General features: G+C 40.4%; 1 protein-coding gene across 1 annotated transcript in view; it reads left to right on the forward strand.

The window, feature by feature from the left end:
• kcnh1a (potassium voltage-gated channel, subfamily H (eag-related), member 1a) overlaps nucleotides 1–18120 on the forward strand; it is a 128164-nt gene that overhangs the window by 63806 nt on the left and 46238 nt on the right. The window contains exons 8-9 of the mRNA XM_036594047.1: nucleotides 4804–5003; nucleotides 7038–7290. Coding sequence (XP_036449940.1) covers nucleotides 4804–5003; nucleotides 7038–7290 — 453 coding nt within the window. The remainder of the gene's footprint in view (nucleotides 1–4803; nucleotides 5004–7037; nucleotides 7291–18120) is intronic.

Consider the following 18120-nt stretch of genomic DNA (forward strand, 5'->3'; position numbering starts at 1 on the left):
GCTGAGAGTGTTTGTGTGTGTGTGTGTGTGTGTGTGTGTGTGTGTGTTGTCTCTTGGCAGATGCTCAGATTGTGTGTGTGATCATGGTCTTCGTCACACTCTTCAAATCAGCGGATGAAGAGAGAGCAGAACATTTAATGGCTGATCTTTCACAGTCAGTCGTCTCTACAGTCGCTGCAGTCGCACATCAGCGGACTCATCTGACGCTAACACATCTCAGACACTCAGCCAGTTATACACAGTCTCACATCACTGGACAAACACTCCTCTGACACCACACACACACACACACACACACACACACACACAGAGTAATACAAACTCAGGCCTGCTAATGAAAGTTGGAGCAGTTTAATCTCATAGATGTTCTGGGTAATGAATAGTGCAGTATGCCTGTTCATTAAAATTCATGTGACCGTGTATCTGTAACTGTCGCTCATGAAAAAAACAGCAAGACAGAACACAATTATTTATGTGTCCTATTCCTGCAATTTCAGGCCAGAATATATCGTCACTATACCGGAAAACAAGAGACACATCGGTCCTGACCTCATAAAGCCCCATGTTTCATTCCAAACTGAAACAGCAAAGAAAAGAAAAAGAAAAAAAATTTTTTGGTTACGGATTTTATGGTTAGGTTTAGGTTTAGGGTTAGATGTAGAAAGTCTTAATACAATTACATATGAGATGTTAATATTACGTATTTCGTTTAACATTATTACATGTATGTACTTCTGTAAAACGTGGGACAAGTAATTATTACATATAGGTACTCACATATATAATACAAATGGGTCATGTTGTTATTATTATAGGTATTTGCAAACATATATATATATATATATATATATATATATATATATATATATACATAACATATGAGACATATTATGTATAGATACTTACAAATATATAGTAAATATGGGACATATTACATACTAGATATATAATATATAATACATATGGGACATGATATTGGTACATATAGGCATATTTACAAACATTATAATACATATGGTTCATATTACGTATACTTACAAATATGTAAAACATTTGGGACAAGTTATTACATAAGGACTTACAAATATATAATACAGATGGGACATTTTGTTTTTATTTGTTATTATTTGTTATTATTATAGTTTAGGTACTCACAAACCTGTAATGTATATGGGACATGTTATTATAACATATAAGTAATTACAAATATGTAATATATATGGGACATGCTATTATTACATATAGGTATCTGCATACATATCTCCACTGTGAGAACAGATGTTTGTAGTTTTTCATATTTTCTAACAGAATTTTAAAAAATGTCAGCTGCCCATTACACTGTGATAAACTTTCATGATGAATGGCCAATAAAATTACTTAGAATCTTGTTCAATTAAATTCAAATTCAAATGTCTTCTCATGTAAAGTTACTGATTTGGAGATTTTGTTACTCATACCTTAGCAGAGCTTAGTAACACTGAGATTAATAACCGATCACATTGATTTATCAGTCTACTCAGGCTTTAGCAGAGCTCAGTAACACTGAGATTAATAACTGACCATCCCATTGATTTATCAGTCTACTCAGGCTTTAGCAGAGCTCAGTAACACTGAGATTAATAACTGATCATCACATTGATTTATCAGTCTACTCAGGCTTTAGCAGAGCTCAGTAACACAGATTAATAACTGATCACATTGATTTATCAGGCTTTAACATTACCTATGTCCTGATATATACAAATGAAAGTGTGTGTGTGTGTGTGTGTGTTGGAGTGCAGTGGGTGGTGGGGTGGTCCTTCAATAAAACATGTTCACTTTTAACTCCGAAGGCTCTCTCTGTACAATCTGAGAGGCTGCAGGCTTCTCTGCTTTTTCTCTGCTTTTTAGGCTTTTCTTTCCCCTCTAACCCTGTAAATATCCAGTCTTTGACTCAGCACACTCTGTACGGTGTCCCTTAGTCTTACACACGTGTGTGTGTGTGTGTGTGTGTGTGTGTGTGTGTGATGTGTGAAGACATTCACTGTCAGCTCTGCTCCTATTCGCTGTCACCTTCGAGCCAAATCTGTCCCAAATCCAGCCGAGTCTGTCAGTCTGCATGCCTGCGCACATAACCTCACCCTCACACACTCACTCAATCACACACACACACACACACACACACACACACACACACACTGGATTCCCTGTTTAACACTCAGAATGGCCCTGCCTGCAGAAAGCGACTGGTACTGATAGTGAACAGAAGCTGCTTGTATGGGGGCATTAACCCCAAATCATCACTGTAACCCCGCCTTCAGGGACAGAGTGAGAACATCATTCTGTTCTGACCCATCATGGACGCTGTACGTCAAAACTTTGAGGACATCTAGCTTTTCTATCTGCTTAATTGCCAATTGTACACAATTATAATGACCATTGTAACCCCTTAAGTGGCCATCAGTGGGTCCAAGCTTTGAATATTTACCATAATAACAAAACTGGTGAGGACATAAAAAAAATAAAGCAAGTTGGTGTGTGTTGCGCTGGTATGAGTGGATCAGACACAGCAGTGCTGCTGGAGTTTTTAAACACCTCAGTGTCACTGCACTGAGAATAGTCCACCAACTAAAAATATCCAGCCAACAGCATCCTGTGACCACTGATGAAGGACTAGAGGATGACCGACACAAACTGTGCAGCAGCAGATGAGCTATCGTCTCTGACTTTACATCTACAAGGTGGACTAGCAAGGTAGGAGTGTCTAATCGAGTGGACAGTGAGTGGACACAGTGTTTAAAAACTCCAGCAGCACTGCTGTGTCTGATCCACTTGTAGCAGCGCAACACACACTAACACACCACCACCACATCAGTGTTACTGCAGTGCTGAGAATGATCCACCACACAAATAATACCTACTCGTTGGTGGTCCTGGGGGGTCCTGACCATTGTAAAACAGGGTAAAAGGAAGCTAACAATCTTTCAATATATGAATCAGCATGTTTAATCTAATTGTTTTGTTTACAATATTGACAAAAGTAAATCAAGAACCTTCAGCTATTGCCATCTTGAAAAGATAAAGTCTCCTTAAGCGTTTATGAAAATGTACGTGCTATGAACTTTATGTACACACAAACTTCACGTGTGTGTTTCTTCCATCTAACCTCATCCATTATTTACACACCTAAACCACTTTAGAAAGTCATTTACTCATCTTTATTACATTATCGTCCTTCCTCCTCTTTCACCCCTCCCCTCCTCCCCTCTCCCTCTGTTTATCTCTGTCATCCGTCTCACCCCCTCCCTCTAGATGTGTTGTGCAATAGCTCTGTAGTTCTCCTGTAGCTCGTTCTCCAGCTGACAGCTGCAGGATGCATAGCGGACACACACACATCCACGCTTTGATATCCACTTTACAAGCAGTCTGAAAAAAACTGATGCATTAAATTTAATCACATGTATATATCGCTATGCAAAAGTCAGAGATCAACCTTTCATTTTCATTCATTTCATTTCCGGTCAAAACAGGCAGTCGGTACAGGTTGTTCATTTTCCGTGAGATTTGTAAAATGCAGTACAAATATGAATGTGTGATGTGGTAATTCTCTTGAACCTTTATTTAACCTACAAACGTACAAAGAAATTACTTTAAATGTTTTGGCAGACCAACTTGGGATTGTATTTTGTAAACAAATTTTGAATTTGATGCCTGCAACACGCTCAAAAAAAGTTGGGCCGGGGCAAAATAAGAGTGAAAAAGTTACAGAATATTCAAATCACGTGGTTTTGGAACATTCCACAATAAGCAGGTGAATTGGTAACAGGTCAGGGTGTTATGATTGGGTATAAAAGGAGCGTCCACCGAAGGCTTAGACTTTGCAAGCAAAGATGAGTATCGTGAGGCAGGAGACACAGAATGTCTGTGATTAGATAGTTTGAGTCTGTGCAGGCAGGAGAGTGGGTGCTGTGCAGGTGAGACTCTCTGCATAGCGCTGGACAGCAGGAAGCTTCATGGTAGCTCACTGTTTATGCCTCAAATGCAAAATCAACTATGAGGACAATAGTAGATGATTCACTTACATCCTTGGAAAACATCCTGCACCAAGGTTTCTCTTTGAATACTTCAAACTAACATGATGATGTGTTTTCAATGTCCTGTACACAACAGTAAAATCAGGCTGTTTTAGCTGTATAAAACATAAGAAATATCATTTTACACACCTTTGTTTTGGTTGCTTTGCATGATGTTGAGGTCACTTTTACATGCAATTTTATAATCTTTAAAAACTTCCCTCTGCTTTAGGACCCTAACCTAACATCACCTCACCTGTAGTAGTGCGAGAACCACTCGCGATCATCAGATTCACCTGGGGGTCTGAAGCACAATCCATGTTACAAAACGTTCTTCTACATGTTGCATGCAATTACACATGTCCACCAGAGGGGTCTCCAAATCCCCAAATCCTACAAAGCGCAGCTTTAAGTCTTCCATCATGCTAGCGCACGCTTCCTCCGAGACACATGAAACACCAAAAACTGCTGCTGTCGGCTTAGCACACTTGGAGGAGAGGGCTGACTGCAAATTCCGTTACAGTTAGAATCTCTTGGACTTACGGATGGCTGTGGCTTCAATGCGAATCAAACTCAGACGGAGTGATACTTAAAGAGATTCGGTTGGAGTTCAGTTCTAATATACATACTTCTAAACTGACTAGAATACTTCTCAGCTATTCACATGGTGAGGTCAGAACCAACTGTGGTATAATGAAATTGAATGATTTAATATCTAAATCTCTACCCCTTTGTCTTTCTCTCCCCCCAGCTCTCCTGTATGCCACCATCTTCGGTAACGTGACCACAATCTTCCAGCAGATGTACGCCAACACTAACCGTTACCATGAGATGCTGAACAGCGTGAGGGATTTCCTCAAACTCTACCAGGTGCCTAAAGGCCTGAGTGAGAGGGTCATGGACTACATCGCCTCCACGTGGTCCATGTCCAGAGGCATCGACACTGAGAAGGTAAACCAGCACAAAGCTCAGGCTCTTTCTCTCACACACCGCTGTGTATCTGTTTGGTTCCTTGCCGGTGGTGTGAGCTGTTGTTCCCACCTGCAGACATGCTGCAGAGATCTATACTGTACACCCTGGAGGGAGATCTAAAGGCATACACAGAGTATGTTGTGAAGTCTGTGAGCTCTCCAGCTACCCTACATATGTATTTCTCCATCTCTCTTGCACTCTCTATCTTCAAAGGAAGCACCCAGGGTATAAAATTCATGTAAGACACTCTTGTGATGTGTCTTTTTCTATATAAAGGGCTTATATTATAGAATAAATTAAAGAAGTTTGATGTAAACACTGTTAAAGTTTGAGAACATACCGCCCACATCAGCCCATACAGTCCGTATTTGGAAATTAAACAGCCTGTTTTGAAATTCATCATGGTTGTGATGACAAAAACACATTAGACCGCCTTTTACACATGATTTACTGTATGATTCAAAGGAAATGACAAAACCAAGCCTCCATTAATTCATTCAAAACAGCCATTAAGCACAGTTTATTCATTTTTCAGGAGATATTTGAGTTTACGCAAAAAATGGTTAAGGCTGCAGAGAAAATGAGACTCCTAACAACTGTGCAAGACCTGGCAGATGACCAAAACTGACCCCATCAGATAAACAGCACGTATAGCTTTCATCTTTGAGAGAGAGGAGAAAATCAAGCTGCTTCAGATCTGAAAACATCCACAGGTGTTTCTGTCCATCCTTCCACTGTGAGAAGACGACTCAGCGCTGTGGGGCTGAGAAAGGGAAGAAAATTTACAAATCAAGCAAAGAAGCTCCTGGTGTTCTCGGAACAATAAACTGACCATGCCACAGTCCAGACGTCAACATCGCTGAATGTGTTTTATTTGGATTTGTAAAAAGCAGAAAATGCAACCAACTTCTAAGACTGAACTTTGGAGGTCCCTGCAGATTTCTTTGAGAAACTGAAAGTGAGTCTCCTGGAAAAATGGAAGCTGCAGTAAAGAAAATAAGTGGACACTACATACTGGAAACAAAAATGATTATATTAAGTCGTCTTTAAGGTTTTTATGATTCAATTAAAGCGCACGGCTTTCACGTCAAGACCGCTGGTCAGACCAGGAAAAATCCATTTTAACAGCTTTATTATTTTCTACAGAAGTAAATAATGTATGTTTGTCTTTGCAGTATGTTGATGTGTGAATTGCTATTTTTAAAATTATTACTTTGTAAAAAGTTCACTGAGGTGACACAAGCTACATAGCATGCTAACCGCTAACACTTCTATGGTAGCCTTCACAGACTAAGCGTTTTTGCTCATGTTTTCACTCTTAACAGAGAAAAATATGAGCTTTGTTATATTCTACATATGATTTAGTGTAATTGTAGACATTGTTGTGTGGGTGCAGTGCGTTGCTGCGTATACCATCTAAGATGCTAACTAGTAAGCAAGATAGCTAAGTAGGCCAGTTAGATGGTTTAGTTCAACATAAAATGACCAAAAAGACAATGAAATAGTTCATAATTGTTTATTGTGGTCATTATGATGGACTCTCAAGCAGGTGGAAAATGAACTAGAAGTAAAACTGTAAGTTCTGTTTGGGTCACTTCTTGTTTTTGAATGTAAATTTTTTAATGTAACAGTAAATTTTGTGTTTAAACTGAACACTGAATAACTTGTACTTGTGGTTAGTGGCTGTTTTGACTGGAATTTTTCTATTTTTAATTTGAACTTTATCCTCTATTATAAGGGGCCATATGATGTTTAAACAAGAAACTGATGTCCTGTGTAAACATTGCTTCAGAACATACTGTCTGCTCCCCAGTCTATACAGCGTCCATACTAATCTGCAAAAGTAGCCTGTTTTGAATGCATCACATTTGTGGTCACACTAATACCTAATATCACACAAACCAGGTCCAACATTTAAAAAAACACAAGAACATGTTGAATATGGAAACTGAAAGATTCCTCTCTCTCTCTCTCTCTCTCTCTCTCTCTCTCTCTCTCTCTCTCTCTCTGTAGGTGCTGCAGATTTGTCCGAAGGACATGCGTGCTGATATCTGTGTGCACCTGAACAGGAAGGTGTTTAAGGAGCACCCTGCGTTTCGGTTGGCCAGTGACGGCTGTCTGCGTGCGCTGGCCATGGAGTTCCAGACCATTCACTGCGCGCCGGGTGACCTCATCTACCACGCAGGAGAGAGTGTGGACAGCCTCTGCTTCGTCGTCTCAGGGTCCCTGGAGGTCATTCAGGATGACGAGGTGGTCGCCATTCTAGGTGAGCAGCTAACAGGCTGTAAATCTCTGACCTCGTGACAGTTTGATGATGGTTTTCCGTAGGGCTGAACGATTTGGGGAAAAGATCTAATCGTGATTTTTCTGATCAGTATTGGGACTGCGATTTAAATTGCGATTATTTTCTGTAGATGGAAGTTCAGGGCTGTTATTTTGGCCAAGAAGACCAGAGCATCTACTTTTTCTGGCTTGAGACTTGAACACTGAACATGCCGGACTGCCAGTTAGTTGTGGTTGTGATGTCACAGCATATAGTTATTTGGTTGCTTCCGATTGGTCTAACTCAGGAGTCGGCAACATGTGGCTCTGGAGCTGCATGTGGCTCTTTTACTGTCCTTTTGTGGCTCCACAGCAGAATTAGATTTGTAGGTAAAAATAAAATAATCCTCCTTTACAGTAAAATAAAGCTCTGCTGATCGTTCAACACAGTTTAACAATAAATGGTCTTAAACGCTGGAGTTAATGTAGAACTGCTAATTCACCCTTTAACCCTGAAGATCAGCACACAGACTGCTGGTCACCATAGCAACTATAGCAACAATCTCGCCTACCTTCCTCATACATTTAATCTGCAACAAGAAACTGTGAAACTCTAAAAATGAGCAAAGCTGAAATCAGCTTCTCATTCGCCAGCTTCTTTGAATTTCCTGTTATACCTTAAACGGTTCAGCAGTTACATTCTGGTGCCTCAGACACCATTTAAGGTGGAATGGGAAGATTCAAACAAGAAGCTGGAGTATGAAAAGCGACTTCAGCCTCGTAAAAAATTGAACGTTGAGAGACTTTCTACAAGACACTCTTGCACTTTTGAGGAAAGGTTTCCTGCCGGAGATGTGAGAAAAGCACAAACTTCAAAAAGTTCATAAAGCTCAAAGTAAGTCTGCGTTTTTGTTTATGTCATATTTTTTTGCCTATACTAGCACATCAGCACATACTGAGACATATTTACAGCCAAGGTGATAAAAGGGACATAAAATGTTGTGGCTCCCAAGGTGGTTTGATTTTTGTTGAAAGGACAAAATGGCTCTTGTTAACATTTGGGTTGCCGACCCCTGGACCAACCCATCTACAGGCAGTTTACAAGCTCTGATATAAGGTCAATGTTCCCCAATTAAGACAACCTTGTTAATAAAAAATGGCTATAATTAAAGTTGCAGCTCTTGGGATTTGAAAATTGCAATTTTGATATAAAAATGATCTTTTAGCCCTAGTTTTCCATGAAACGATTCAGTGTTTCATGAAATTTCACATTTTTCTACAATTTGATTTCATTTGACTATTTTGATTCAGAAAGATTTTTAAAAATACTTCAGGGTTCACTGACTGCCAATGAAATTTCTGATCCAAATGCTGCAATAGCATCTTGTCAGGATGTTGTCAGGAAACATGCTCTGCAGCGTTAAGATGCACAAAAGTGAATCATGTTTGTCTCGTAACCTGTGTTTTGTTGTTTTTTGTTGTTCATGCCCTACTGATACTTGGTCAATTGGTTGCTAGGGTCTCTGATATGATGACGGTATATTTCAGACAACCCCATAAGCTTAAAATACACTGAAAACACACTGAGTATGTTTACATGCACTTAATAATCTGATCATAATCAGATTTCTGCAGTTATCTGATTATTCAAATAGGTGTGTAAGCAGCAAACTCCAATTTCTTAGATCAGAGTAAAGTCTATAAATCCGATTAAGAAATCCGATAAAGAGGCTGGATTTTAGCTCAGTAATCAGATTTCTCATGCGTGTATACCCTTACTCTGATTTCTTTCAGATTTCTCAGTCTGCCCATGTGTGAACCAGAATGTGATACTGGAAGTAAGCGAGACGCAGCAAAACACTTTTGGAGCGGTGCTGAAACGAAATACATGCTTGACGAAGGATTTAAATATTCTTCATCTTTAATGATGTATATTTTTAGGTAAAGTGGCGCGATGTTTAAAGAAAAGTATGAGGATTGAGTTTTACATTTACGCCACGTCTTCTTCTGGGAGTTTATTGGCTGGTTGCAAAGCAGAAATCCGATTACTGTCTGACTCATGTAGACCTGGAGTTTTCGCATGATCTGATTTGTCTAATGCATGTAAACGCGTTGATCGGATTACTGACAAAATCTGATTTTCTGCAGTTATTATTAGGTGCACACTGACGATTCAGTCTCACTAGAAAAGTATGCTGGGAGTCTTTGGCGAAAAATAGCTAATAAGAGCTAATAACACTTTAGTGTGTTATTAATGCCTCAATCTTTAACACAGTTTGTGAGTTTTCCTAGTTTGACCCTTTCAGCCATCCGTAGCTCCAGGCTGAAGCCCAGCTGCTCATGCACTGTGCGTGGCTGTAGAATATACCGTTGTACCGTCTCATTCCACTACCTCTTTTAAGTGCTTTTAAAGCCATATTGTCAGCTGACTGCACTGGACAGCACTTATTGGAGACCAAGAAGCAAACTAATGAAAGCAGCAGAGTGGAAAGCTCCAGTTCTCTTTAAGAGATGTAACAAGAATCCATGAGCTGTGTGAATGAGGGCGAGAGTGAAAGGCTACAATTACAGAGGAGGTTCACTGACTATATATACAATACCGTGTCAGAGAAGTCAGAGACCATCCTTTATGTATTTATTTTCCAATCAGATGGTCATTTAGTTCCAGTTACTCATTTTTCAATGTCAGGGAAAAAAGCAGAGAACATGCATTAAACAGAAAATTACACAGAAGCCTCAACAGCTAAATACAACATTTTCAGTATTGACCGTGTCCACTCTTTACCTCAATTACAGCTTCCATTCTTTCCAGGAGACTCACTTTCAGTTTTCCACAGCAATCTGCAGCGATGTTCTCTCACGATCCAAGTAATCCCAAACACTTTCAGCAATGTTGAGGCTCTGAGAAGATCATCAGCTACTTTGCTTGATTTGCAAATTCTTCTTTTTGGTCTGTTTCCTTTTCTATTAACATCTGCACATCCTCTCAGACCCACAGCGTTGTCTTCTCGCAGAGGAAGAATGGCTGTGGACTATTATCTTTGGGGTCAGTTTGACTCCTTCCAATGTTTAACGTCTCTAAATAAATGATTGACATCTTTTTTTTGCTTCGTATTTAATGACGTTTCCTAATTTAATGGGGACAACTGGGTAAACGTGAAATTAACATGATGTGTTTTCAATATTTTTTATGTTTTGTACGCGTAAGTGTTCTTTGGGGTCAGTTTGACCTCAGGCTGTTTTAGCTGAATAAAAACATAAGAAATATCAACCTTTTACACATTTGTTTTGGTTGTTTTGGATGATATTGAGGTCAGTAGGACATGCAATTTTGTAATCTCCTCTGCTTTAGGGCCCTAAAATAACATAACCACTCCTGTAGTAGTGCGAGAAAGACAGATAGTTCACGGAGGGGAAAACAGAATTCCCAGCAAAACTTTGATATTTTCCAGAGGTTTAAATTGCTGGAGGCAAACTGACCCCAAAGATGACAGATGTTAGTTCATTTGAAGATAACAGGAGGGTGAAGTACTGTGTATTTGATGAGGACAGTTTTTGGTGGTTTATTGAACTTTTAGAAACTTTCAGAAACTTATTTTTACTTATTTTTCGTTGATGTTCTCCTTCTGTAAGTGGATTATCTTATATCTAATCTTCTCTGAAATTTCTCTTCAAACATGAATAGCTTGTACTTAAAGTCTGTTTGGAAATTAAATTAATACATTAATTGGCTGAAACATGCAGCCACTGTTGCTCTCACTGGACGTTGGTGATGACAGTTGGAGACTGTGTTTACTCTGTGGAAATCAAGGCCCAGTCACATTTCTTATTTTTACCCCTACCCCTTGTTTTCAACCCCACTTTGCCCCTCAGAACTGAGTTACAAAGGGGTAGTGGTTTAAATCTTCCCCTATGAAATGGGACCCTCAAATAAAAAAGAGCATCACTTCATTAACAGCTACCAGCGCTGCTCTGTAGGCGACCCAGCCAGTCTGCAGTGACAGCAGAGGAGGGTAAAGTTCAGCTCCTCACTGCTGGGCTTTAGTTACATTTAGGGAATCATATGCCTTCAAAGAGGGGGGCGATTATTTATATCCACCCCTAATTCTTCAGTGATATGAAGCTGAAGTCAGATATTCACCAGATTCTTGTTCAAATTTTCCCGTTCCACCTTAAATGGAGGATTGCTCCACCAATTAAGGTGGAAAAGGAAGTTTAGCTAGCTAGCTACTGAGACATCAGCATAGTACTAGCGACTTCATATGCTTGCTATAAAGAAAGGCACAATAATACACTGAAGTGTCATTAAATTGAGACAATACAATGGTTATCGTAACTTTTTAACGCAGAAAATTCTCACATTTGTGGGTTTCTTTGGTCTCTTGTTCAGCCATCTTGTCTGTTTTTCCTTTTTTTTTTCATATCACTCTGTTTGGAGTCTCTGAAAAACCTCTGTTTGGAGGGCCATGTAGCCCTAACACTTCGCCCTACCCCTCTATCTCAACAAGAATCAGGACACCCTACCCCTAGATGTGAGCATGCAAAACGGAGGGCTTAGGGCTCAGTGGGAGGAGTGAGGGGTGAAATGGGACAGGAAATTAATGTGATTTTCATGTCGACATGATGAAAATACATTCTAATGAAGCTTCTTTTGCCCACTCATATATCTACATCAAAACAAACCAAAAAAATCTAATTTGATCAAATTAAACAAAAGCGATGAATCCCATTACACAGAATAATGTGATTATGTTGATAACGATAATTGTTTTGATAATTATAATAACAGTCCTAATAATAACATTAGTATAATCAGTTATCTTCAGTTCTAACATTCTAGATTGTGCATTATAAGTGTATCAGCTGAGCAGCTGAGTAGCCGTCCTCAGATGGATGCAGTGTAACGCAGTTTTATAGCCCTTATGGCTTTGAACTGGGGGACTGTGTGTGTGCGTGTGCTTGTTTGGAGTGGATTGTGTTTTCAGTGTCTCTGTCCATGTCTGTGCCGTGTCCCAGTGCAGCGCTAGACGCGAGACATATTTACACTTCCTGACGTCTGGACGCAGCGTGTCTTGGGTCTGGTGGTCCAGTGTCTTGTTTGAGGTGTCGTTTCACTGCTGATGGGCAGCTGCTGAGCTCACGTTAAAGCCTGAGAGAGAGAGAGAGAGAGAGAGAGAGAGAGAGAGAGAGAGAGAGAGAGAGAGCAGGGAAAAATAAAAGAGAGAAAGAACTACAGTGAAAATAGAGTCCACAGGCTCTATTAACAAGCTAGAGAGAAAATAAGAGAGAGAGAGAATAGGAGGGAGTTAGGGAGAGAGAGCGAGTGAGAGAATAAGAGAGGGATAGAGAGAGAGAGAGAGTGAGAGAGAAAGAATGAATTAGATAAAATGAGAGAGAGAATGAGAGAGAGAGAAAGAGAAAATAAGAGAGATTAAGAATGAGAGAGAGAAAGAGAAAATAAGAGAGAGAGAGAGAGAGAGGGCAGGGAAAAATAAAAGAGAGAAAAAACAACAGTGAGTCCACAGGCTCAATTAACAAGCTAGAGAGAAAGTGAGAGAGAGAATAAGAGAGAGAGTGAGAGAATAAAAGAGAGAGAGAGAGTGAGATACAGAATGAGTTAGATAAAATGAGAGAGAGAGAATGAGAGAGAGAGAAAACGATAGAGATTAAGAATGAGAGAGTTAGAGGGAACAGGAGAGCAGTAAAAAGAGAGAGATGGAGAGAGACCTAATAAAGAGAGAAAAATATAATGCAAGAGAGAGATAACTGAAGAGAAAGTAAGAGAGGGGGAGATAATGCAAGAAAGGATAGAGGGAAGAGGAGTGAGAGAGAGAGAGAGAGAGATGTGTGTACACTGTAAGTTATGCACTCTGTAGTGATGAGACACTCAGGTTACAGTAAGAGAGAGAGTGAGAGAGAGAGACAGAGAGAGAGAGAGAGAGAGAGAGAGAGAGAGAGAGAGAGAGCTGGATTAATGGATTTAGACAGCGCTGAAATGAAACACTGCTTGTCTGTAATATATCACTACACACACACACACACACACACACACACACACACACACACACATTATCACTGCAGGCTACCTGTAAGACAAGAGCTACAGAAGAACTGTGTGTTTTTATTTTTCAGCAGGTTGTTTTTCTCAGTGTAGACTGTCTGTTAGTCATTATAACAATAATTAATACCTTTAACGTCTGAGGGTTCAGTTACTGATCATTAGTGGACAATAGACACGAATGGTTTGGTGACTTTTCTGACCAATATTGTGTTTGTGATTTTAAATGGCAGCGATTTAGTTAAACTCTAGGCCTTCATTGGTGGTCTAGAATGTTGGGGTGGGCGATATATCACTCAAATTTATATCATGGTAATTTCTGCTATTCAGATGATGATGATGATGAAGTACGAGTAAATGAGTGCACTATTGACCTGATACTCAATACCAGTATCGATATCGATGCATGCCTAGAAGCTGCAGTTTGCTAGCCCAGTGTTGTTCGCCTTGGCAATGCGCGTCCACGAATTTGGGGGGCGGAGCTTCTGAAGGAGCGCTGAAGGGAGGAGTGTATTCATTTTGCTGTATAGCAACAATCGTTCTCCAGAATCATATACTGTTTAATGTGGAATGGCCAAAAATTGCTCATGTGAATCACCTTAGTACTAACATAGTACTAAAATCCCATAAGGAGACTAGCAGAAGTTACTGTTGTCATAGAGTTCGGGATTTCATGACGTAATAGTGTTTCAGATTAAGTTCATTCTTTCTAAATATGTGCTAAAGAAAGACTAAGAGGCAGCAATGTGAGCTGCATATGCTGTGGACATTCTGTCTGTAGCTCATACGAACACAAGGCCAGTCCACCCCGCGTCCATCACGCTGCCCTCCTCCGCCACAAAGCACAACATTAGCTCATTACACTAAATGGCAACAACTGCTGGCACTGCTTTTCTTGTTTGACAGAGTAAGTGTTCCGTGTGCGTTTGGGCGCCTGCCACCGCTCTCAGAGTGAGAAACGGTGGGAGGTGTGAGGGGGCACTCACCACCAACAGCTCCCTCAGCTTCCACACAGACTCGCGATCACTGCGGAGAGCTGAGAAAAGGACACAACCTTCTTAAAAAACACCAACTTTCTGCTGTTTGTTCATCCTAATATAGGGCAGTGTGTTTTAGTCAGTACTGCGGATGTGTTTGGTAACATGCTAGTTTGTGAAAAACATGGTGGGAGGGGTTGAGTTTAATAAAAAGAGTGTTGGAAATGTTGAAATACTGTCAGGATGTTTAAGAACACCTCAGTAAATATGGAAATCCATGATAAGTTTGGTCAATAAAGTCATTTTATAACATATAATCCCTAGTAAACCCTGCCTGACCACTTAATTCTGTAAATCTACCTTGTAACTATACATCCATTTTATCAGCTCCACTTACTATATAGGTTCACTTTGTAGTTCTACAGTTACAGACTGTGGTCCATCTGTTTCTCTGCATACTTTGTTAGCCCCCTTTCACCCTGTTCTTCAGTAGTCAGGACCCCCGTAGGACCACCACAGAGCAGGTATTATTTGGCTCTGAGCACTGCAGTGACACTGATGTTGTGGTGGACAAAGTGGAGTTTACATACTTATCTTGTTGGTTCGCCATGTAGATGTAAAGTTGGAGACGATTCCTCATCTGTTGCTGCACTGTTTGTGTTTCTTGTCCTCTAGTCCCACCAGTGGTCAGTTTCTGGTCACAAGATACTGGATATTTTGGTTGGTGGACTAATACTTAAGTAAGACTTAAGTGTTTAGCTCACATTGGGCCATAAGGACCCCCTGATTACAACCCTGGTATTTGGGGGGGGTCCGTTTGGCTGGCTACTCTAGCATTTGGTGGCTGCTAGGTTAATTCACTTGCCATAGCGGCGATGATGCTAGCTTCAATAGCAACAAAATGTTTGATTTCATTTACGCCATTCGGCAGACGCTCTCATCCAGAGCGACTTACAGTTTGATCATTTTTACACAGGAAGGTGAAGGTGGTGTTAGGAGTCTTGCCCAAGGACTCTTATCAGTTTAGTGTAGGGTCCTTACCCAGGCAGGGGATTGAACCCCAGTCTACAGTGTAGAAGGCAGAAGTGTTACCCACTACACTGTACCAACCACTAGTTGGTTTCACAGTTCATTCCCGAAATGCTCTTTTGGAGTTTGGTAATGTGCTCTTTCACACACTCACTAAAATCTTACACATCTTTTCTTTAATCTTCGCTTTGAGAAATGAGTAACAATTCACTCGTTCCATCAATCTCTTAGGAAGGTTTCAGGTTTGTAAATCCGCAGCGGAATATTTTACAGTTTTTCACAGTTATCCTGGGGAGAGTTACAGTTGCTAAGCTATGAAGGACCAACTGGAAAAACCTGTTTGCAAAGCGCCACCCTGAGGCAGACCAGTGTTTCCTGAGTGAAGAAGAATAAAAAATAAGCTTTGTCTGAATTTGTATTTGAGCGGCTATTTTTTCCCTAATAGACACAAAGGCCCAATCCCATTTCCTATTTTTACCCCTACCCCTTATTTTCGAGTGTCACGTTGCACCTTGGAACTGAGTTAAAAGTTGTAGTGATTGAAATCTTTCCCACGAAATGAGACCCTCAAATAAAAAGAACATTACTGCATTAACAGCTACCAGCGCTGCTCTGTAGGCGACACTGCCAGTCTGCAGTGACAGCAGAGGAGGGTAAAGTTCAGCTCCTCACTGCTGGGCTCTAGTTACATTTAGGGCAGCATACGCCTTCAAAGAGGGGGGGGGCGATTATTTATTACCCCTAATTCTTCAGTGATATTAGGCTGAAGTCAGATATTCGCCAGCTTCTTGGTTGAAGTTTCCTGTTCCACCTTAAATGGAGCAGTAGTTCTAACTCCTGAGGAGCCAGAATGTAACTGCTGCGCCATTTAAGGTGGAACAGGAAATTTAGCGAGGTACCTACCAAGACATCAGTATAGTACTAGCGATTTTTATGTGTGTTATGAAGAAAAGGACCATAATACACTTAAATGACATTAAACTAAGATAATACAATGGTTATTGTAATTTTTACATTTTACATATTTACATTTGTGCGTTTCTTTGGTCACTCGCGCAGCCACCTTGCTTTTTTTCTCATAACACTCCATTTGGAGTGACCCTCTGAAAAACCTCCGTTTGGAGGGCCACATAGCCCTAACACTTCACCCTACCCCTCTATCTCAACTAAAATCAGGACACCTTAACCCTAAACGTGAACATGTAAAACAGAGGGGTAAGGGCTAAGTGGTAGGGGCGAATTTGTTTCTTTTCAGGGAGCCGCCAGAAATTTGACTTTGAGACATTCAGGGGTCTCAGAGGATAGGGGGGCGGACCCCCAGGACCCCCTGTATTTTGCACCTTGATTAGGATATCATTGTGCATTTCTACTGATAATAGCAACATTCAGGTTTTAACATATAAACAACTAAAGTCCTGACACCCTTTTTTGAAGGAATTGTTTTTGAAATGGCAAAATAATTTTTGAATGAGCAAAAATTTATGTAAAATCATTTATTTTGTGCTATCATGAGTGGAAAAGCTGTAAAAGTGCTCTTTGTGAAAGACACAGCCAGGCTTTCTTCAATCTTTACCTGTGGGCAGTCCATCACTCTCTCTCTCTCTCTCTCTCTCTCTCTGGGGGTTGCTGTAATAGTGGACTGTAGCTCTGCTCTCATTAGGTTAATGTGCCTGACTGACTCTGACCCTGCAGGACCGTACAGCGGCTCCATTGACCGGCGCACATACACATACATCCCCTGTCAGACTGCTCCGGTCACTCATAGCCCAGCTCATCCCGCTGTCTGTCTCACGCACTTTAACACATTAGCCCTTTACCCGCAGAGCCCTGTGGGAGCGCTGCTGTTTGAGTGTGTTTCAAACAGTAAACACCAGCTTTTTTACATGACAGTGTCGTAAACAGAGCGGACGCACATTCGTACAGCAGTAACGTCTCCACTTTACAGATGACAAACACATAAACAGACACAGCGACACTCTAACACACATTTGTGAAATGGACACTTTGGCAGACTGGATCTATACAAATACGCTTTCTGGACATCCTCTAACCTCGTTTAACTGCATTACTAAGCGTAATCAGGTTATCCTGAGTGCATGGCTTACTATCACAATGCGGAAGGGTGCAGGGGAGCGCAGGGCCATAACAGGTGCATTACGGCAAGGAGACGACTGCCTTAAAGGGGTCTGCAGCGCAAATATAGCCATTTTATTTACCATCCAAAAAGACCAGTGAACCTCCATGTGTCCTCTGAGTTTTATATGTGATGCTGATGATGGTAAAATGGTCACAAATCTGAAAAACAAAAAACTGAGACATAGTTTTTTCCCAAAACTACCTTAAAACAATGTCTCAAGTATCAGGCAGCATGTTCATAAGTACACTCTTAAAAAAGAGGGTTCTTCAAGGGTTCGTTAGTAAAGGGAAGGGTTCTATTAAACACCATTGCATGCTTAAATGGTTATATGTAGCACCAAAAGAGTTCTCCTATTGTTATGATGTCAGCCTTATAACAACAAAAGAACCCTTTTTGGCGCTATATGGAACCATTTTCCAAAACATCCTTTATAGAAATATATACAACACATACTTCATCAATCTGAAGAACTATTTCATCATGCAAAGAACCATTTAAGCGTGAAATGGTTCCACATGGAACCCATGGCTCTAAATAGTTAACTATTCCCTTTACTAAAGAACACTTCAAGAACCATCCCTTTTTATGAGTGTATTTCATCACATACCTTATACTCTACTGCACTCTTAAAAA

This window comes from Colossoma macropomum, unplaced genomic scaffold (assembly GCF_904425465.1).
Source record: "Colossoma macropomum unplaced genomic scaffold, Colossoma_macropomum, whole genome shotgun sequence".
NCBI lineage: Eukaryota > Metazoa > Chordata > Actinopteri > Characiformes > Serrasalmidae > Colossoma > Colossoma macropomum.